The sequence below is a fragment of the Phalangium opilio genome, unplaced genomic scaffold, assembly GCF_054372755.1.
Source record: "Phalangium opilio isolate 3A_F unplaced genomic scaffold, DU_Popi_V2 ptg000031l_1, whole genome shotgun sequence".
Lineage (NCBI taxonomy): Eukaryota > Metazoa > Arthropoda > Arachnida > Opiliones > Phalangiidae > Phalangium > Phalangium opilio.
Genome location: NW_028324158.1, coordinates 5,854,411 through 5,878,355, shown reverse-complemented (window position 1 = coordinate 5,878,355; position 23,945 = coordinate 5,854,411). Strand labels below are relative to the sequence as shown.

Here is a 23,945-nt window from a genome sequence, read left to right as displayed (position 1 = left end):
CTTATCGATACTTTTTAGGTCTTGGTTAAATCCAAGACGCGTTTTGATTAATATCTGTTACTTCAGTCTTAATATTAATTAAAATTGTTTAGAAACCTTAGGAGAGAAAACGTTTTAGCGCGTTGTACTTTCATTAGTTAAAGCTTTTGAACTGACCAAGCATCTATTACATAACTTCAATCCTTACTGCTTGAGCTGTAATCGCTAATCTAGCTTAATTAGCTGTAATCGTTAATCTAGCTCAATTACCTGTAATCGTTAATCTAGCTCAATTACCTGTAATCGTTAATCTAGCTCAATTACCTGTAATCGTTAATCTAGCTTAATTACCTGTAATCGTCAATCTAGCTTAATTACCTGTAATCGTTAATCTAGCTTAATTACCTGTAATCGTCAATCTAGCTTAATTACCTGTAATCGTTAATCTAGCTTAATTACCTGTAATCGTCAATCTAGCTTAATTACCTGTAATCGTTAATCTAGCTTAATTACCTGTAATCGTTAATCTAGCTTAATTACTTGTAATCGTCAATCTAGCTTAATTACCTGTAATCGTCAATCTAGCTTAATTACCTGTAATCGTCAATCTAGCTTAATTACCTGTAATCGTTAATCTAGCTTAATTACCTGTAATCGTTAATCTAGCTTAATTACCTGTAATCGTTAATCTAGCTTAATTACCTGTAATCGTTAATCTAGCTTAATTACCTGTAATCGTTAATCTAGCTTAATTACCTGTAATCGTTAATCTAGCTTAATTACCTGTAATCGTTAATCTAGCTTAATTACCTGTAATCGTTAATATAGTTTAGTTACGAAAAATCATTCAGTTTTTGCAACGAAAGAGAATAAAATCAGATAAAAGTCCTTGGTAAAACAGCGTAAGTGCAAGAGTGGCTTTCTTCTCGGCTTTATCCCCGGTAAAACGACGTTAGTCCAACAGTACATATAGGCTGCAACAACGTAAGTCAAAGCATGATTAAAAAACATGAAATTTAGCACTTAAACTTACTTTTTCTCAAAAAGCTTAAAAATGGTCCTAGAGAAAGGTTTATATTTTGATATTAAACCGTTCCCAAATGTAACAAACGAATATTTCATTTCAAAAGGGTGGCCACAAAATTTGAGAAAAACTCCATGTTATTTCTATGAGAAAATTTAACTTTTTCACCAAAAACACTGACTAATTTTATGCAAATGAAAACCACCCTTAGCAACTTTATTTTTTATAAAATAAACTAATGGGTGGATCTTTTTGAAATTTTAACCACATATTGAGGGCCCGAATTGTAGTTTTTCGAAACAATTAATACAATACAAAAAGACTACATCCAAACAAAAACCCTCCTTATACATTAAGAGCAGTATGAAGTCTTATCTAAGAGAGCTACCGCTCTCCTAGAATATAACCAGAGTTACGAGCTTCCAAAACTTAGTGTAATGTTAATCCTATGGAGGAGGCAAAGTACCTACAAGTAACCACAAGTACCTACAAGTACCCACAAGTACCTACAAGTACCCACAAGTACCTATAAGCACCCACAAGTACCAACAAGCACCCACAAGTACCTACAAGTAACCACAAGTACCTACAAGTAACCACAAGTACCTACAAGTACCCACAAGCACCCACAACTACCTACAAGCACCCAGAAGTACCCACAAATACCTACAAGCACCCACAAGTACCTACAAGCACCCACAAGTACCTACAAGCACCCACAAGTACCTACAAGCACCCACAAGTACCTACAAGCACCCACAAGCACCCACAACTACCTACAAGCACCTACAAGTACCCACAAGCACCCACAACTACCTACAAGCACCCAGAAGTACCCAGAAGTACCTACAAGCACCCACAAGTACCTACAAGTACCTACAAGCACCCACAAGTACCCACAAGTACCTACTAGCACCCAAAAGTACCTACAAGCACCCAAAAGTACCTACAAGTACCCACAAGTACCTACTAGCACCCAAAAGTACCTACAAGCACCCAAAAGTACCTACTAGCACCCAAAAGTACCTACAAGTAACCACAAGCACCCACAAGTACCTACAAGTACCCACAATTAACCACAAGTATATACAAGTACCCACAAGTACCCACAATTAACCACAAGTATATACAAGTACCCACAATTAACCACAAGTATATACAAGCACCCACAAGAACCCACAAGTATATACAAGCACCCACAAGAACCCACAAGTACCTACAAGTACCCACAAACACCCACAAGTACCTACAAGCACCCACAAGTACCTACAAACACCCACAAGTACCTACAAGCACCCACAAGTACCTACAAGCACCCACAAGTACCTACAAGCACCCACAAGTACCTTCAAGCACCCACAAGTACCTACAAGCACCCACAAGTACCTACAAGCACCCACAAGTACCTACAAGCACCCACAAGTACCTACAAGCACCCACAAGTACCTACAAGCACCCACAAGTACCTACAAGCCCCCACAAGTACCTACAAGCACCCACTAGTACCCACAAGTACCTACAAGCACTCACAAGCACCCACAAGCACCTACAAGTACCCAAAAGTATCCACAAGCACCCACAAGCACCTACAAGAACCCACAAGCACCTACAAGTATCCACTAGCACCCACAAGCACTTAACAGCACCCGGGCAAAGCACCTACAAGAGCTCAAACGCCATGTTTTTCTTGCTTAATTACCAGTCGTAGGTAATCTTGTTAACTTAATATATATGTGTGGGGTACTTTTCCAACTTAACTTGTTAGCTAACACAAGCTTAGGTTCTCTTGTTTTTTTACCACTACGAAAATTGGACCAAATAGGCTTAACCGTGCTAACATCATAAACTGACTATTATCCATCCTAAAATATCGCAGATTGGAATGGTTTTGAAAATATGAAATTAAACATACTTAAACTTAAATCTAATTAATGAAAATTGGAAAGCGGAAAATCTAAATACCAGGCTTTCGTTTAAAACCGTTTTCAAGTCAAACAAACGAATAGTTATTGCATTACGGCTACCACAAAATGGTCATCTGTAAAATATTTTCCCATGTTATTTCTATGGGAAAATTTCGAGGTTTTCGTCAAAATGTCTGATTATTTTTATGGAAATGAAAACCACCCTTAGCAACTTTATTTTTTATAAAATAAACTATTAAATGTATCTCTTTGAAATTTCACCCACATATTCAGGGTCCGAATTGTAGTTCTGTGGAATTTTTTCAAAACAGTTAATACGATACAAAAAAAGTTATAACCAATCAAAAAACCATCCTTATACATTAAAGTCAGTATGAAGTCTTATCTAAGAGAGCTATCGCTCTCCTAGAATTGGATTCGCCTAAATCCAAGATAAGGGAGAACTTTGAATTTAAATTAGTCAGCTTTAAAATGTAATTTATAACTTAGTACCTCCCCTAAAGATTACAAAATTAGCCATTAATTTAAAGTAGCTAATTTGGCCAATTAGAAGATAACAATTTGATACATCTCGAGCCTAGCTTCCTACTCCCTTTAAAGAGAGGGTGAAAAGGAAAATAATGTTATTTGTTTTTTATGGATTCTTGCTCTAATTATAAGACAAATCTGCATAGTTAAACATCCAGGAAATATCTCCGAACTATTATAAAATTCAAATTCATTTGAGATTTCATAGATAATTAGAAATTAACACCTCCAACCAATCGTGTAACGCCCTTCATTCTTGTTAACAAAATTTACTTGACACACTCTAGACCTATAGATTTGAAGTGACAATCATGGCACGAGACAGCGCGTGCCACGTAAATTTTGATAACAAGAAGGCAGGGCGTTACGCGATTGGTCGGAGGTGCTTATTTCAAATCTCATACTAATATGAATTTTAAAATCATTCGGGGTTGTTGGATGTTTCACAATGCAGATTGGTATTAGAACTCGTAGAAGACTCGATTAAGTAATCAGTTAAGTTTCCTTTTCACCCTCCCTTTAGCAAGATAAAATGTTATTGTCTAAACCTCTTAAAATAGAGAGAACCCAATAACTTAATTATTCCTGTATGTTTGGGAATTCAGGTTCAAATATAAGCAAATTTACAGTATCGTAAATAATGCAAGCTTTACGTTCTTTCTCAACCATTTTAGAGAGCTCGCGTCTAATAAAAAATACTTTCTTCCATTTGCAAAATCTTCCCCACACCGCCTTTGAATATTTAAAATTCAGAGTCACGTAAAAAAATGTAGCCCAACAACAAATTCAAAAAACATTTCTTCGAAATTTTTTCTTACGAGCGATTTACTTCTTACTGAAAAAAAGAATCCTGAGTCTGAGTAGATCGCAGCGCTGCTTTTAGTGTTATTAAAAACATGTGTTTTACAAAAGATTTATAACACCCTTAAACCTTGGAAAAGTTGGAATTGCCAAATTGTCAAACAGAAAATAGACGCAAATGGCAGGAAGTAATAACCACTAGACAAGAGGATTTATGAAGCGTGCCAACTATATGAAGAAATTTCCGGCGCACCCATGGAATTTGTTATTTCCCTTTATGGGGTAATTAGTACGTAACTTGGTCATGGAACGTCACGTGACATCACGTCAAGTGAGGTATTAGCGACATTTTATTTTTAGGGAATGTAGGGTAAGTAACAGTGGTTGAACAACAGAACGCGCCCGATTTTACTACTAATTTTATACCTTCTTGTTCTATTTATGTTTATATATGGTGTTAAAGATAAGTCCGCCATAAAATAAATGGGATATTCTTAGGGTCAAACTGAGTGGCAAGTGTGAAGACCATGCAGGGGTCTACAGCATTTAGTTATGGAGACATGGGCTACCAAACATTGATTGGCCACTAAAACATATCTGACATGTGGACTGAGACATATCAGCCTTCAAATGTCTTTAAGCTATAAACATTATTGAAGCTATGTCTAGCAGAAGTGTACTAATGAATGAGTAAAGTGTGCGTACGTTGGTTGAACTAATTACTTCACATGTGTCTATTTCCATGTTTTTGGGACGATAAATTTTTGGTAGTCCGTATTTTCTTTACGTTCTTGGACACTTTCGAATCAGTTTGATCCTAAGAATAAGCCCTATTTATTTACAGCAGACTTATCAGAAACACCCAATATTAAAGAGTGTTATTTCACGACTGACCTAATTCAGTAAATTGCGAACAACAACAACAAATGTGGTTTCGTTTCGTAAGCGTGAAACATAGAATCCCCACACAAACTTTAATGATGGCATTTGTTCTCATAAGAATTTTCAATTGGTGTATCGATTTAATAACAACCGTTAAGAAATACAAAGCTACATTTAAAGGTATTGCCTTAAACGGAACCGAAATAGAATCTGCTGGGGCCAGGTGGGAAATATCACAAGAGGCGCGAAACCAAAGTGATTTGGACCAACTTCGCATTAATTATTTAGAGCCTCGACCCAGCAATGCACTATCATGAAAAGGTCACCAGTCCGCCCTTGATCATGTACTAGTCCTTATTTGCCATGACACTATGTCTAGCACATTAATCAGCGAGAGTAAAACAAGTTGTTGTAAGCATTAAATCAATAATATAACGTAAATGGAAACAATACTGTAACGTTTAACCTTGGGTCGAGTCTCATCTTGTTTCGTATTTCTAAAAGTCGTCTGCTTTAATATCTTGTTGCAATTAATCAATATTTAACTGCGGGATTCAATGTTAATATAACTCATATCCAACCAATTACGTTGGATTATTAATGGTAATAAAATTATAGGCTGTCCAATACTTCATGCAGAACCCAAACTTTTGCACGTGTACCTAACCGAGGCCCTAAACACCACGTGGTCCGACCCAAAACGCATACAACTTTCATAACCATTATTCCCGCGGCAAGACAACCCCTTAACCGTCATCCGCACAGTGTACCAGTGACTTAAAACCGTCATAATCCGCAATAACACTCAGTACAAGTAATTTAAACGACCATGGCCAGAATGAAAACATTGCCTTACCTTTGTCCGTCATCTCCATAGGCGTAATCTCCGAGTATGAGGTCCCTCAAACGGTATCTGGGTGGTAGAGGGGGCACAACGCTACTTTGAACCACCCCGTTGGAGTTCATGGTGGCTGCCAGGTTAGCCAGACCGGCAGGGTGAGAAACGCTGTGCTTCGCCACGTTGAATTGGACTCCGTCCGCTGGCGACCGGCACTGAGAGGCCACTGAAGCGGATCGACGGACTCCGACGAAAACAGACTTGCTGCCCGTTGGAGAAGAGTGAGTCGGTGAACGGGCTCGATTCAACGGAGAGCCCCCGACTGGATTCGCTACGAAACTGCTCGCCTTCCATCTACACGATTCGAGAAAAGGAGAGAAGAAGAATCAGGATGTTTGTTGCAGCCACTGTTTTTCTTCTATCAGCAAAGCTCTTTTTTCTTGGTTTTAAGTGCATCGTTTTTATGGCTATTTAGTACTATATTGTTTTTATTAACCTAATTTTTGTAGAGTATTTTTATGGCATAGCTAATGTTTGAAACAAAGAAAATTCAATTAAATTCAATTAGGTGATAGCAGAAGTAAGGTTTCGACGTCATTAACTAAATTGAAGTGACATAGTTTGGCCCTAGCTGGCAGTCTGTTCACGTGGTTTAGGCTCAAAAATGTATTAAGTTAAGAAATACATACAGAGATTTCACGAGATATTTTTGGTTGTTGGAAGGGCGAATTGTTTTAGGTTATTTCTAGCATTTATGGTACTATTTTAGTTAGTTATTTATCTAAACCACCCTTTATTATTTGATGGAAAGGAGCAGCTGGAGCTGGGTTAAAAATTTGATGACTACACGTATTTTCATCAGAGAATTTCGAAGAAGAGAAGTGGATAAACTTCTACGCGTCTTTGGAACTTCGTTTTAAATTAAAGTTTCATATTTTCAATGGTAAAAGGTTTTGCAGCATTTTTTTATAGTTTTTTTTTTTGTCTTATGCGTATATCCCAGTCTTTCTTTTCTCGCTTCAGTACTCGTGCTAGATAAGACATTTGAGAATAAATTGTTTATCAAAACATAACCTAAGAATTAAGTTACTTTATTCCAAGTTTCTACGCGCGTTATTTAATGTTTATTTTGTGAATAAAATAGACCTTTCACAAGTAGTTTTTTTGCTATAATTTAAATATTCGCCTAAACGTGAATGAAATGTTAAAAGAAAAGTTCAGCTTACATAACATTATACCTTAAAAGAACGGCCTTTTTCTAAATATAAAGGAATTAAATATTAAAAAAATAAATGATCTCTTCTTACTACAAAATAATTAGAATTTTTTTTGTCTTAATATGGAGGACTACTATTATTACTATACCGCCATTGGTTTTGTGGCGTCTGCTAGCCCGAACTTCTTACCCCTACGGAATTGGTTGAATTCTCACAGGCTGAGAGATGTAAGGGTAAGATCATGGTTCGAGCAAGCATGCAGACATGACTAAATCAGTGACGGCGCAGTAGTCCTCCTTTTAAGACTAAATGCAAATTATTTTCTAATAAGAAATCATTTATTTCTTTTAATATTAAATTCCTTTTATATTTAGAAATAGGCAGTTCTTCTAAGGTATAATTTTATGTTACCTGAACCTTTCCCTTAGCAGATTTTAACGAAACTTGTGTTATTTTAAAATGAAAAATGAAAACCCTACCACATGGAATTCTATTTAGAAGGTGCATTTTAAATTAAACTTGCCCTTTAACTACCCTTGAACGTGCCGTGGTACGCCAAGCCCCCCCCCCATGACCTCGGCAATTTGGAAACTATCGATTAATTAACTCTGTTCTAAAAGAACAAGTTTAATGAAACATCAATAAGTTAAACCAAATGTGGATGAGAGGGAAAGTATGACAATGGCCATAGAGCCTGTGTTAAAAAACGCATACATCAAAGTTTCGCCAATAACTATTTAGTTTACTAGTGACTGATGGACTTGCAAACTCGCGACTGAAAGTAGTTCAGACATTTATGCTCCTTGGTTTAACCATAGCCCACTCGATCACGCGCATCACGACGCGAGCTGCTCGCGCTGTAGCTAAATTACCGAGATTTGTTTTAAACGTATCTAGTTTTATGTGTTCTTCCATTGCTTCGATAACCTTACTAAAAACCATATTATACCTTCAAATACCTTTTAAAACATTAGCAGCTACTCTGTCCTGACTACAAACACAAATCGAGGAAGTTCTAGCATACAAAATAGCAGACGACGGTAACCGCGTAACCGCGAATTAACACAAGACCTATTTGAAGGGAGTGAACAGGCCCAGTATAGCTACGCCAATAAAACGGTCAACTACGGCGAAACTCTGATGACTCGCGACTATTGGCCATTTTCATACTTTTCCTCTCATCCACTTTTGGTTAAACAAATACGTTGTAGAAACAGGGTAACAGCTAGCTTGTGCCTTGTTCTCGAAAATTATAGGCTTAGTTAGTCAGCTTCAGGTAACATGGGATAGGCGTTACAAAATAAGTCATTTGTAGTACCTTTTGCGTCGTTCTAACTTCGAGAAACGTTGATTGAATTTCAGAATCCATGATTGATTAAGAGTGCAAGTTTTACAACTCGCACACCGACGTTAAATTAGAATGTAAGGCCAATACTGTCGCGTGTTAAAAACTTTCGTGACCTTCCTCCTTCCTTGCTAGATTACAAATGAACTACTTCTTTTAGAAACTATTCTCAAATTATGTCATTTTCCCTATATCAATATGTATGGATTAATAAAATTGGAGTGATAATGAAAGTTTATTTCAATGTGCTTTGCACGAGAGCGTAATCTCTTTAAAAAATAATCCATGGTAGTAGGTCAAAAGCTGGCAAGTAAAACCGGAATTTTTTTTACTGAATTAAACATAAAATTGTGGCGCAATAATTTGAACGGAAAAGAAATAGTATCCAACGACATTTGATCTATTTCTAGTTAGCGAAATAATGATTTCCGAATGTTTCAAAAGAGAATCGAATAAAAAAAGAAAAGAGTACAATACCGTGTGCTATTTACGCCCACATTCAGTGTAATGGAAAAATGGGGCATTTCCCCATTCAGAATTAATGATGTCATTAGAATTATGGATTGTAATTTCTTGATTTTTTTATTGACAAATGAACCATTGCCAAACTACGTCACACTCTCTTGGAGAGGGACAAGAAAAATATTTTATGCTGCTTTCCATTGGCTGCACAATGGGTAAAAACATGAAGAGTTGAAGCCATAGCATCTTTGGAAAGGTATTTTGGGAGTTCTCACTTTTTACGTCTCCGAGTGACGATCACGTCACGGAGAGGTATTACATTGGACGTATCTGTGTGTTTGTGCGTATGTGTCTGTCACAGTTCGCAGTTGGTAAAAGTGTAATTTTCGACTTCTACTCCCATCGTTAGGATTAAGAAATACGCGGCAATTGGCTAGGGTTACGAGAAATGTCTAGCCTCCCAATGGCAGGGCTTCCACCAGACTGTTTACATAACTGCGGGTTTACTTATCATTCGGGTTATATACCCTAAATTTACAAAAATTGTGAAAGAGTATACGCTTGAATTCAAACGACAAAAATAGCTATGTTTAAAATGATTTTAAGAATAAAGTTCATTAAAACGATTTAACTATAATTAAGCTAAATTAATGTTGATTAAAATAATTGATATCAATTATATTTATTTATTTAATTAATTAATTAAGAAAAACCTCTTAATTGCGTCTCGACTCGGAGAGGTTTATTTTGGTTTCCCAACTTGTTAACTTTGAATACGATTTCTCCCGTTGATTTAAGGATATATTAACTTTAAAAATGTTTACGAGTGGAACTTAATCCTTTCGAGGCTGTAGTTTGCCCAACCTTTGCCCTTGCTTTTTAAATCCAAACAACATTGTGAAATATCCTTTCTGATTGAGAGAGGGGCTTATTGGCTTTTGCTGTCGACCCATACTTATGTTTCCGGGTTCCCTAACGGATGGTATACATTCCCTTTCCTTTATTGCAACATACGCTGCTCTCTTATTGGCGCCAAAGCGGTTTCAGGCATAAATATTGCAAGGGAAATGAACTCTATTTTGTAGAACTCCATTAGGAAAGTTGCATCTCAACGACGTTCAGTGTCTTAAAATGTTCAAAAAGTGCAAATATTTTTCTATCGCGGTTTTTTCTTGCCTTATTTCCATCAGTGTTTACTTGTAGTCCGCACACTGGGTATTAAGACTTTACCAAGAAGTGATATCTAGTTTATTAGGGGGAAGGTATAAGATGCCTAAGTTAGGCCTGTGCGAGTCCAGTTTTTTGGGCTTCGAGTCGAGTCTCGAGTCCTAAAAAAGGTCTCATAGAATCTCGAGTCGAGTCCTTTAACTGGTATCGAGTCCTCGAGTCCTAAATTCAGCTACAAAACTACGTCTCAAGTCCAGTGTCGAGTCCTGATAAATTATATCAAGTCCCAGTCGAGTCCTAATAAATTATTTCATGTCAAAATCAAGGCTAAATATTTTCACATCTTTTATTTTTTACTCTTCATTTGTTCAAATATCACAGCTTGGATATAAAAAGTAAAAAAACGTCAAAAACATGTTCTAGCTGACGTCAAATTTTCATCTGTCTTCTCTAAAATCTAAATCAGTAAAACCCCACTAGATACCGCGCTCTACTTCAAATTCCGAGTCACCCAGTTCAGGCGAAATACATGGATAGAGGAAGAGCGCGAGGAAATTTGTTTTCACGCTAGAGGGTAGGCAACTCCCTATCTCCGAAGGCAGCTTATTCGATATATACTTTGTTGCAGCTTCGGTTGTCAGCACGGGAAAGCTAGGCCTCTATGTAATGTTGATTTGTGCGTGCTGACAAGAGACGAAAGAAGAATAAATTCTTTTATCCATAGTAAATATTTTTGGACTTGAAATGGTGTTCAGCCTCAGTTCGAGTCCTCCTCGAGTCCAGTAGTGAGGATTTTTGAGGACTCGAAATTATTCTCAAGTCCTAAAATTTTGATTTTCAAGTCTCGAGTCGAGTACTCGACTCGAGACTCGATCGAGTACTCGCCTTTGATCGAGTACTCGCACAGGCCTGGCCTAAGTATTCGCGCGCCATAGTCCCAGTCCCCCTTTCAAAATGAAATGGGGGGACCTAAATGGAAGCCGGGCTATTTAGCCTTAGCCTCTCCTGAGTCGGAAAATAAATTTTCGTCATTCGCGTCGCGCTGACGTGAGTTTTCAAGAACCAGTGAGATTCTGGTTGTAATGTAGAGGCGGGGATTAACTCCGGAACTACGTTTGGAATGGAGATAAAACTAGAAATGTGGCGAATTTATACTTACTCCCTAATAAACTAGATATCCCTTCTTTACTTTACATTAAGTCGATTTAAAGGAAGTCACTAAAACCGTAAATTACGTAGCATGTGATATTGCATATTGAAATAAGAGAACCCTTTCAAAAGTCTGGGGTAAAATTAAGTCTGATGTTTGACCGTGAAACCAATATTCTTAGTTACAATAATATGATCTTAAAATGTAGGATCGCGTATATCAAGTGATTGAAAATGCTTCATGAAAGTCATTTTATGCTAAAAACATCCGAGTTTGGATAAGAACCCCACCCAAGAAAGAACACTGAGCGAAAATGGATCACTTTCGAAAGTGAATTAAATATTCATTGATTCATACTGCGAAGTAGAATACCCCTTAATTTTGAATGAAAATTGATTAGCATAAAATCAATAGCGTATGTTTTTTCTACCATTAAATCAATTCTTTGTGACATGAAAACTAACGAAATTTGCACTACATAAAGACATACAATTATATTATTTGATATTACCAGAAGTATATAATACTTCTCTTCGAGAGAAGTATACCACAAAGCGGAGTAAGTGTAACGTCACTCTTCCCAACATCGGAACATTTAGAGCAAGGTTACTAAACCGAATCACATACACGATAAATAGTTCCCTCATCATTACTCTATTAGCGTTTAAATATTTGGCAAGACGCGCTTGTGAATTTTGTCCCACGTCAAGACGAGGTTTGTGGGATGATTGCTGGGGATTTAGTGCCAAACAACGATAGAATTCACCTTACGGTGCGATGCCCATTTGTAGTTTGATGAGCGGGAAAGCAAACTAAAAGGGTGAGCCTGGGAAGAGTGACGTTACATAACTAAAGCATTAAGAGGATACAGAGTGTCATCCTTCTTCTATTATCCCCTTCTGATATTACCTATTATCCCCTTCTGATATTACCTATTCCTTTTTGCTGCATGAACTGATGTTGTTCGATAATGAAGAATTGATTATGCCAATTTCTAATCTATTTCAATTCTTCGGTGCATTCAGTTAGATAAGGAATACATACAGGAAATTAGAATAATGTTTAAGCCATTTTCTCAACGTATCTAGACGGAATTTGTGGGAGGAGCTAGCCAGCTGGAGTACCGTTCTTCGATAGAAGAGTGTTTGATATATTTTGCCTCTAAACAGTAACCCACTTATATAGTCTCCACATAGTGCCAAGCCTTTGAGAGCAAGCCACGTAGCTCAGTTTAACGAGAATCTCCGATGTCCTTCGGTACAATCTTCAACTACATCTTGGGTAACCAGCGTCAAATTTACGATTTAGGTCTTTCAGAGCAGATCTCCAAGCTGCGTTTTACGAGAATCTATGATGTTCCACCGAGGTCACTCACTCTGCGACCAGATCTGGGATATAACCAAAGTCAAATTTACTATTCGCAATAAAACCAACGCTCCAATACGATTAAAGTTGATCACTCATATGGGAATAGACCATTTCGATGTAAATAAAACCTTAAGTTTATAAGATATGTTCCATAAGTATGATACTACCTATACTTCGTAATGCTAGAGACGTACAGCTCGAGCTAGTTCAAGAACGACAAGCGGGAATTGACTACACTCGGTTTTTAGTCCATCTTTAGTCTGTACTAAGCCGTTAACTGCGCCTCACCAGGCGTCGCTTTACGAGAATCTATCACGTTTCACTACGTCACTTCATGAAAAGCTTTCATGCTCATTAACCAGTGACAAACTCATGGAACATATCTTATGAACTTATCTGGAAAGTCAACTTTCATTTGGTTTTTGGGCGCCTGCGCTGTAATCTTTTTGTATTGTGAGAGCGCGCAGAGACGTCAATGTTTCCTTCCCCTTTTTTATGAGAAAAATATCTTTTGTCAGCAAGCATTCCACTAGTGAAAACTGAGGACAGATATTCCATAAGCGTTCGGATCAAAATTCGATACATTCCCAGATAAATAACTGGTAAATAACAAATCCAATATCATCAAAATAGTACCAAAAACGTGCACTCATTTCAGAGCATTCCAAAACTTCAGTAAAGGAGTGAAGATAGCGGAGAGATAACCGTTGCTAACGCTCCATAGATGTAAAGAATTCCTTCATCTAAAGGTTTGGTAGATAAGAGAATAGTCTGGGTGCGTTCGAACAAAAATAATCAACTAAAAATTGATCAAACTTCATCTGTCCCTAAAATGAAATCTAGCGTAAGGATAGTTCATCATATCACACAGGGACAAGTATATACGTCCAGTGTATTAGTAGACATAGGAAGTTGACGAAAACGATGTCCTCCGCGATAAAATTCTCCGGGAAGCGTGGTCTGATCCAAAAAGTTCCAAGGGTTTGGACACTTCCCCATCGCCATAAATTACCGTGAATTTATGACAAGTTCTATCTTTACACAGTGGAGACGGGGAGAGAGGAATTCTCAGTGTCACTTCTATTTTTCCTTCATGCCATTACGTTACAGCAGAAGTGTATAATACTTCTCTTCGAGAGAAGTGTACCATCCACAAAGCGGGCGGGGTAATTGTAACTCGATTCTTCCCAACATCATTTTACATTTGGAGTAAGGTTACTAAACCGAATCATGCACATACGCGATAAATAATTCCCTTATCATTACTCTATTAGCGCTTAACTATTTGTCAAGGCCCATGCGCTTGTGTTTTTTTTTGTCCCACGTCAAGACAATCGAGGTTTGAGGATTTAGTACTAAACAGTTACAGAATTAACCCCACGGTACGATATAGTTACCCATCTGAAGTTTAATGAGCGGGAGAGCAAATAAAAAAGGTGCATGAGCCAGGGAAGAATCATGAATTACATAACTAAAGTATTAAGAGGATACAGAGTTTCATCCTTCGTCTATTATCCCCTTCTTTTTATAGTCGAAGTTAAATCCCATATTCTCTTTAATAATAATTTATTTATGAAAGCATTGAATTATTTTGATATAAAACGTGTAATCATCCTTTGACCACAATTCCTTAATTCAGTGTAAATTTAATCCCTTAATAATGAAGGTAATTAAAGTGAGGATGATGGTTAAGATGCTTAATAATAATGTAAGCTTTGTCTATGAAGGGATTTCCACATTAAGACTGTGGCTTGTTTACAGGTGGGTCCCTTTACAATGCATAGAGGGGTGGTTGCTAGCCCCTTGCCACAGCTAACCGACAGCGTCCTATACTAACTATTACCGTTAAACTCTGCAAGTTTTTATAGAAATGAGAAACCGGGTTAGACCGCGGAGGAAAACTCCTTTAACAAGCAAAACTATATTGGTAAGGGCAAGTTTCCCAACCCTCAGAAAGAAGAGTCATTAGTGCTGGTCTCTGTCATATTTCAAACGTATTTCGCCCTAGCTTGCCCCCAAACTCTCCCTTTCGTAAAGCGTCCATCAGCTTCAAAGAAAGTGGGACACACTCAGAGGACGGAGATTGGAAAAAATATTTGAAAAGTCCCTTCGTGCCAAGACCTATTACACCTATTCAATTTCATGCTCTGATAAAAGGGACCAGATGAACGATTTTTCAATCCAACTTCGTGAAGAAAAAACCCCTAAAGCCGACGGACTAATTTGACTCGAAGAACGGAATTCTTAACCACAGGTGCTTAATTTTTTGAATTTATTTTTTACCTCACCGAGTGAAGATGACGTCACGGAGAGGTATTACATTGGACGTGTCTGTGTGTCTGTCACCGCGTTCACAGTAGGCAAATCGGAGCTAACGTGTATGCAGAAAGCAATTTTTTGGCTTCTACTCCTATCGTTAGGATTAAGAAGTATACGCGGCGATCATCTGGGGTTACGAGAAACGTCTAGCTTCCCAATGGCTGGGCTTCCACCAAAGGTTAACGCAATTGCGGGTTTTGTTATCATTTACCCTATATTTCCAAAATTTGTTAAAGAGGCGTACGCTTGAATTCAAACGTCAATAATAGCTATATTAAAAATGATTTTAGGAATAAAGTTTCTTAAAATAATTTAACTATAATTAAGCTAAATTAATGACGAGTAAAATAATATCAATTATATTTATTTAATTATTTAAGAAAAACCTCTTAATTGCGTCTCGACTTGGAGAGGTTTATTTTGGTTTCCCAACTTGTTTTCCTTCTTTCGTTAAATATAAAAACAAATTGGAAATTTTCTTTTATTTTATCGAAAGAAACGTAATTAAGCCGTACCAATTTTCTAAATTGGTTTGTGCCGTTTATCTTCTCTGATCTTTTCAAACCTTTAGATCCGTGCATACAGGGTGTTTCTGATAAGTCTGCCATAAATTAAAGGGATGTTCTTTGGGTGATTTTAAGTCGAAAATGTAACTTCTATGACATTTTGCCGTCCGGCCACTGTTTTCAAGTAATGATTGGAACATCCCCTTTCATTTATGGCAGACTTATCAGAAACACACTGTATAGAGTGATTAAAACCAAAAGTAAAAATTCAACAAGTCACATTTAAAAGCGAAACTAAAATTGCGGACTTTTTTCTAGTATTTATTAAATCGAAGGAGCATAATTGTTAAAGGAAGTGTGAGCAGTTAAGTTCTTTTAAAATACCGTTTTAGAGCTCTTGTGTACCATATCATAACGTAATGCTCTATGATGACTGTCATTGGACACAGATCATAGACCTGAAACGTCATGCTTCACAGAAACGCCTAACACGCAAGATTCTACAATTTAACTTGATTGCACGTTTCTTAATAATTTAGATTTCTTCAATTTCCAATGTTTACGCTATTTTTAATTAAAAGAATCTAGTTTTAAACGTTACAAAATTTTAAATTTTGTGTAAAATAACTTGAAAAATGGAATTATTTATGATAATCAGAAGTAAATAGATTATAAACAAGAAGTTAATATCTCCCCGGCATGGGCGCGTTATGAAAGTTGAGATTCCCGCTCCTATTCCGCGGCAGCGCACAAATGGCGTAGCACCTAGCGAACCACTTGACATGTACCTAACGTATCTAGTGTCGCGCCGCTCAGACAAAGTAGTGCGGGTTATTGAAGGTTTAATCGACGTGCATGCGTTCTAAAGGTAATTTCAATCAGCTGTCTGCTGTGAGACTGTGACAGTATAGCCTAGGCCTAGTACAAAATCTGTGAAGACTACATGTGATTGCCTATGAATGTGATAAAATAGTAATATGAAAAATGGATAAGGAATATGATTATGACGAATTCGTGAAACAAAAAGATGAACGTAAAACAATACTACAATGTTGGGAGAGCCAAGGACGTTTGAAAACTTTTGTTTGCAACATGATGGAAGAGTATGCGGTATTATTCTTAGGTTTCAGATAAAAATTGCACTGGGTCGATACCGAAGGCGAAACTAAAATCGTTTTTTACGCGGCATTATGAAACTAATTACAGTTTTAGACTTTAGTATTTTAATATAATTTACCATAATTCAGCATTTACCCGCACTACTACGGCTACCAATGATATTGCCCTAAATTTACTCCCATGATGCTCAGTAATTTGTACTGCTTTCCAATATCTCTTGTCGCTTCTATGACGTCATGCGAACATCCTATTGGTTACAAGCAAGCCACGTGATACTCGATACTCATTTTACATAGCATGCAGGCGGGAAGGTATGATTGACTTAAAGCTATTAACTTTTTGATATCTATTTACTTTTGATGATAATCCCTCATTTAGTAACTGATTTTTCATTGCATACTTTGGCGACTTGTAAAACAAACTTCCATTATATTGGTATGTACCAATACACTCTAATGTCTGTATATTTTTATAACTTATTTTAGCATAAATTATTATCATGAACGCACCAGGGCCTAAAAACGAAATTGAAATTCAATACAATATATGACGATATTAGTCCTCAGGTAGATAGATACCTTATCATTGTCAGTTCATTACTCAACTAAAAATACCAACTACCTTAGCCGACGCTAGGTCCGTACCCTATCTGTGTAACATAATTCTGGGAAAATGGCCCGATGTTCGGGCGACGGTAATTAAAATATGCGTGGAGGGATCACCAACAGCTACGGGTTTCCAATTACAATCCTATAGAGCTTTTCCCGCCAAATTTGATGAAGTACGTATAAGTTCTATTAAATGAAAATAGGTTGCTGCTCTTAGTAGGAGGGCCTTTAATTAAGTTCCGATAAAATTGATTAAAGTCCGAAGGATATCGGTTTTCCTGCGCTATGTTGAAAAAATGCAATACTCCATTAGAAACCCATATCCAACGAAACACTAAATATTTTAAATACTGTTCACAGTGGTCGTATGGCACTCTTTATTCTCTTAATATTTTAGTTATGTAACATGATTCTTGCCAGACTAACCCTTTTTGTTTTGCTCTCCCGCTCATCAAACTTCAGATGGACATGGCACCGTGCTAGGGTGAATTTTACAACTGTTTGGTACTAAATCCTCAGCAACCAACCCACAAACCTCGATTGTCTTGACGTGGGACAAAAATCCACAAGTGCATGCGCCTAGGAAAATAGTTAAGCGCTAATAGAGTAATGATGAAGTAACTATTTATCGCGTATGTGATTCGATTTAGTATATAACCTTGCTCCAAAAGTTATGATGTTGGCAAGAATCATGTTACAATTACCCCGTCCGCTTTGTGGTGGTACACTTCTCTCTCGAAGAGAAGAATTATACTTCGGTGCAAGCCTTTAATCTTGAGCTTTGTCGTGAAAGTAAAACATAGATTGTTTCCATTTTAGTTGCATCGAAATGGTCTACTGAAACGACGGTGAGCTTTATAGAAGAATGAGGGCTTCGAGAAGATCATGGTAATGCAGTTCCTCACTTCAACCTATGGATGTCCCTTAAGCTACACCTCATTCTAAAATGCAGTTAATTGCATAGCAAATTAAATAAATAAAGTGCATGTCCATATACCTAAGACAGTATATACGCCAAGACCTTAAACATTAATCAAAAACCACCCTTATACATTAAAGTCAGTATCAAGTCTTATCTTAGAATAAGATAAGATAAGACTCTCTTAGAATATACACCAAAGCCTAAAGAAGTTAATTTCCTAGAAACCTTTGGTGTTAGTCTAAGTGTAGTGATGGCGTAGTGGCATGTATCCTTCCATCGATTTGGATTATTCTTCTTAGTTCGGAGCGTGACCTCATTTATCAAGAACATGGATGGGTAAATGAAGAGACAGCTGAGACCGATTTCTAAAGGTTTCCGCTCTGGTTTGCTTTTCTTACATGTTTTCTTTAATACCCATAGACTTAACCCTAAAGCCACAAACACTTCCCTGATCCGAGCTTTTTCTTGATAGAAATTATCGGTTATCGGTTACTGTTAGGGGGTATCCAGCGTCATGGATTTGACAGAGTTTTTCTTTTGTGTGTCACTCAAAATTTTAAAATCAATACAAGAAACGATAATTTGGTTTTAGAAGCTAGTGTACTAAATTCCGAAACGTTTTTTAGTGAGATAGTATACTATTATTTGAAAGCGGGCTTATCCACGTGTCAACAGAACTACATACAGTTTTAAAGAACAATATAGCTAAGCCAAGAAGCGATATCTAGTTTACTAGGGAGAAGGTATAAGATGCCTAAGTATTCGCGCGCCATAGTCCCAGTTCCCCTTTCAAAATACAAGGGGGGAAGTAAAAGGAGGCCGGGCTATTTCGCCTCTCCTCAGTCGGAAAATAAGTAATTTTCGTCATTCGCGTCGCGCTGACGTGAGTTTTCAAGAACCAATGAGATGCTGGTTGAAATTTGGAGGCGGGGATTAACTCCGGACCTACGTTTGGACTGGAGATAAAGCTAGAAATGTGGCAAATTTAAACTTTCTCCCTAGTAAACTAGATATCGCTTATTGGTTAAGCTTAACTTCAGTCCGATTTGTAGCTCGGTGAAGATATTCACCCCTAAACGTGCAACGAAATATCTTATTGGATTTCTTATTCTGTTTTCCATAGAGCTCTTGTTTCGAACGAATTTCTACAGCACTTTAAAAATTAAAATTCGTAATTTCATACATCTAATGCATCGGACATATTTACAATAACAAAAACACTATAATTATCTATGGGACCATCGAAGCCCTCCTCCATTCATTACATAAAATTTAGTTTAATTTATTCAAATGGAATCGTACTATAATAGTCAGAACCTTTCAAATTAATAGAAAACTGAAGTATATGATACCTTCGTTGGTTATCAGACGCTTACTAAAGCAAAGGGTCACACATTCATTAGGTATTTTAAGTGTTATCACTATTATATGCTAGTGTCTAAGCTGCCCGGCGTTGCTACAGTGGTTGAACGAACAGAAAACCATGAAGTTTTTCGTGTCTATGTACACACAAAATAAAAAGGTTTGTGGCCCCAAAGTATGAAATTATACCAAAATGATGTTGTTTTATAAGAAACTTTATTATTCTACAAAATTGATGCATAATTAGGGATTTTTCATAGAGCTAAAATGTTATGGGTTTAGAATACGACGTTCGTATCAGGCTCCATCCTTGTGAAGAACTCAACCATACCACTTCTAATGAACCTTCTCGCTTATTGAAATTAGCCACGCAGTATGATCAAATTATGTCACAAATTGTTGACTGCATGAGCATAAAGAATAAACATTAAAAAAAGGAAAAAACAACACTTTCATAAACATATATACGATTTACAATATCGGATTAATAGACTTCTGAAATTACGTCTGTTATGAAATGTAGAAAAAAATCGATATGCCTAAATGTTAATATAAAGCCCACGTGGATTGGAAGTCGTAAAAATAGAATTGTTATTATAGACGCGTAGAGACCCAAATAAATGGTCAAGTGACAAAAAAGGAGGTTACCATGACCGGATAGTCGCTTGTAAATCGTGACTAAAATGATAAAACCACGTTAAAATGCACCCCTGAAATAGAACTATACGTTTTTAGAATCATTTGCAAAATTCTATGTCATTCATAATTCTGTTACAAAAATAAGTTCGTTCAGTGCACTGCCCCATTTTTCAAGGAAGAGGTTGGGTTATTTTATCTCAACTATAACATTTATGGATTTTTCTAGGAGTTCTTGACCTTAAAACAAAGATACTTGATGCTTGTTTTACTCCAAAGCAGTCCATAACTTCGGAGACTGAACATAAAAAAAAAATATTTTTCAGATGATAGTTCCAGTTAAGTGTTATTACGAATTTGCTTTTGACAAATAAGAATAATTATTCAGGATTTTCGTGAAAGACATAAACATAATTGAATTAAGGAGGTTTTAAGGAGTTTGTCTCCAACGACAAAAGCAAACACAATCATAAGTGTATGAGATATGTTCCATAAGTATGACGCTTCCTATACTTTGTAATACTAGAGACTTACAGCTCGAGCTAGTTCGAGAACTACAAGCGAGAATTGAAGTCCTACACTTGGTTTTGAACTCCATGTCTTCTTATTTAGTCAGTACTAAGCCTTTTTTTCAGTGCCTCAACAGGCGTCGCTTTACCTCGAATCTATGACATTTCACCTACGTTACTTCATGACAAGCTCACAGTAACCAATGAAAAACTTATGGAACGCAACTTATGAACTTATGGTACAATTAAGAAAATGGGCGGGTATTACGCGTACCCGAGGAAAGATTAAGGGATGGAGGTGCACGTGCTCTTCGATATAACCGGTCCTATTTACTCCTTGGGGCTTCTACCGGCTCGCCCAGGGTTAATCAAAAGAGACATAGTGGACGCAGGAAAAAGGAATATCAAAAGAAAAGGAAGTGACGGAAGATGTGGAAAGTGAAGAGTGTATAATCAAGCCGGAAGATAAAAGGGTGGATAACCCCTGGACAAAGATACAGTGCATGGGCTAGTGAGGTCCATAAATTTCCAAGTACATGGATATAAAGAAAGAGAGAATGCAGTCTTTTTACTGATCTCCAAAGATGATGAAACAATACATGCAACCAGAAGGGGATAATAAAGAAAGAAGACACTGACATTCTGTATCCTCTTAATACTTTAGTTTTGTAACACGATTCTTCCCAGGCTCATCCTGCTCATCAAACTTCAGATGGGCATCGTACCGTGCTAGGGTGAATTCTATCACTGTTTGGTACCAAATCCCCGGCAATCAACCCACAAACCTTGATTGTCTTGACGTGGGACAAAAATCCACAAGCGCATGCGCCTTGACAAATAGTTAACCGCTAATAGAGTAATGATGAGGGAACTATTTATCGCGTATGTGATTCAGTTTAGTAACCTTGCTCCAAATGTTAAGGGATGTTGGGAAGAATTATGTTACAATTACCCCGCTTTGTAAGAGAAGTATTATATACTTCTTTTGCAACAATTTAATCTTGAACTTTGTCGTGAAAGTAAAGCATAGATTGTTTTGTGAGGTTGTTAAAAACCTTAAGCAAGAGAGATGAAGTTTAGAACTTCATTTTAAGGAGACAATTAATTGTTCCAGTTTCCCGAAGGACTCAGAAGTCAGTAAAGACCAATCTAACCTCATTTCCCAAGCTCAGTGCGGAAGAAGTGCCTCTAAAACAGCACAGTATCTTAGATCCTTTGAGGCTTAGGATTCTTGACGGTATAGCCAACCACGTTCGTTATCGATTCTAGGTTCCTATCCGTTAACCAATTTCACAAGCAGGAAACTTTTTCTTTAATTGCTTTCTACTTGGGCGAAAGGGGATCGATTCTTTCTTGATTACCGGGTTTTAAAAATAACGTGTCTTAAAATTATGTTCAAGGATGACTTATTCGCGATATTAAATGAACCATGCTGTGTAACATGAGCCAATAAAAGCAGGACGTGACTTTAGCATCACGATACCTCCAATGAGAAAAAAACGCGCATCTACGGTAGAGGCACCTTACGGCAAGTATCTAGAAAGTGGACCTACGTCCTATCGGTAATATGAACACGTGACTTTGACGTGATCTTTTTTCTGGTGAAATAAATCTAGCGGTCAAACTAGGATAATATTCTGATTAAACAATGCCACAAGGAAATTATTCCATCGACAAGGAACCAACTCCTTCCACCATAGAGTTTTTGTTAGGTATAGGAGCTAAGATTTGTGACGTAATTTACACGACCATTGGTGGGTTGAATGCACGAGGAAAGTTGACACCCACCAATATGGATGCTAAAACCGTACTGAGACATAAGAGGGTGTGACGTACCATTCTCTCATCTGAAACATTTGACGTTTTGAGCTTGTTTAAATTTAAAACCGAAGTGCCTTTTTTTGAGGGAGAGACGAAAGCAGGATGTTATGCTATGCGACTCATGTCCTCTCGTTTATTGGCCCACGGATATAATAAATCTTACACTTTATATACAGCTCCAGTTGGCGCGAAAACACGTTCTGTTTGACCATCAGGTGACCACATACTCGAAAATATAGGAAATCACAGACCTACCTAAGCCTTGGCCATAATATTAGGCCAACTTTTTATAACTCGACTTGTGCGAAAGAAATTCGGTCACGAGGCGCGATACATCCGGCTGACTACAGCGATTTAAACCTAAAATAATCTACAACTCGAAGCGCCTTCCGCATAAAGCGCCGAGTTTAATTTGTCCCTCTACTAATTTACTTGGGGAAAAAAACGTCGACACTGCTTACACCGCATGCTTGCGCTAAGTGACGTCGGCATGCCATAAGGAGGGCGATGTCACGCAATTCCGAAATGACCATCGTGGGAGAGGAGTGAACTGAGCAGAGCTCATTAGATAGGGTGGGGGCGGCAGCTGCACATAGTTGTTGCCGGGTTTTTTTTATAGATTATTCTAACTATACAATATAATATAATCAAGAAGTGATTTCTAGTTTATAAGGGAGAAGATATAAGATGCCTAAGTATTCGCGCGCCATAGTCCCAGTCCCCCTTTCAAAATACACGGTGGGACGTAAAAGGAGGCCGGGCTATTTCGCCTCTCCTCCGTCGGAAAATACGTAGTTTTCGTCATTCGCGTCGCGCTGACGCGAGTTTTCTAGAACCAATGAGATGCTGGTTGTAATTTAGAGGTGGGGAGTAACTCCGGACCTACGTTTGGTAGGAGATAAAGCTGGAAATGTGGCGAATTTATACCTTCTCCCTAATATACTTGATATCACTTCTTGATATAATATAATACTATCATAAAGTTCATCTCAAACTAAATATGCAACGGTGAAAATAGCACATACTGTTACGTGTATTAATTTTCATACAATAGAGTGGCTTGACATTGTATTTATTTTTTGGTATAATCAAGAGTAAATAAACTAGGAGTAAGTAACTCTGCCTCTCACAGCTTTTTTTATCGCGTTTTTTTGAGAGGCAGAGCTCAGAGGAAAGATTAAAATTTCCAATTTTCGTGAATAGTGATAAATTGAAGTAGTAAGTAATGATAGTCAAAGCAGCAGGAGAGTAGATGATCCTGAGTGAGGAGATGAAAATTATGTTATAGACCTTTTCGATGTAGTCAAGAGGGGAAGACACGGGGGTAAAAACTTTGCCATCCATCCCGCTTTTTGGCGCCAACGCTGTAATCATTTTGTATCGCGAGAATGCCCAGAGACGACAATGTATCTACTCCCTTGTAGGTCCCGATACTGAGGATTGCCTACCCCCTTTTT

General features: G+C 37.4%; 1 protein-coding gene and 1 long non-coding RNA gene across 4 annotated transcripts in view; one reads left to right on the top strand and one right to left on the bottom strand.

Annotated features, from left to right (window-relative positions):
• SLO2 (slowpoke 2) overlaps positions 1 to 23,945 on the bottom strand; it is a 167,853-nt gene that overhangs the window by 135,666 nt on the left and 8,242 nt on the right. The window contains exon 2 of the mRNA XM_089869710.1: positions 5,996 to 6,331. Within this exon, the coding sequence (XP_089725836.1) occupies positions 5,996 to 6,331 (336 nt within the window). The remainder of the gene's footprint in view (positions 1 to 5,995; positions 6,332 to 23,945) is intronic.
• Positions 12,385 to 15,670, top strand: LOC149690207 (uncharacterized). Of its 3 annotated transcripts, XR_016383879.1 has the most exons (6): positions 12,385 to 12,575; positions 12,636 to 12,803; positions 13,205 to 13,288; positions 13,345 to 13,852; positions 14,448 to 14,613; positions 14,695 to 15,670. It is a non-coding gene; the product is annotated as an uncharacterized LOC149690207 (long non-coding RNA). The 3 variants fall into 3 exon arrangements; XR_016383877.1 differs by having other exon boundaries at positions 13,345 to 14,613; XR_016383878.1 differs by having other exon boundaries at positions 12,546 to 12,803; positions 13,345 to 14,613.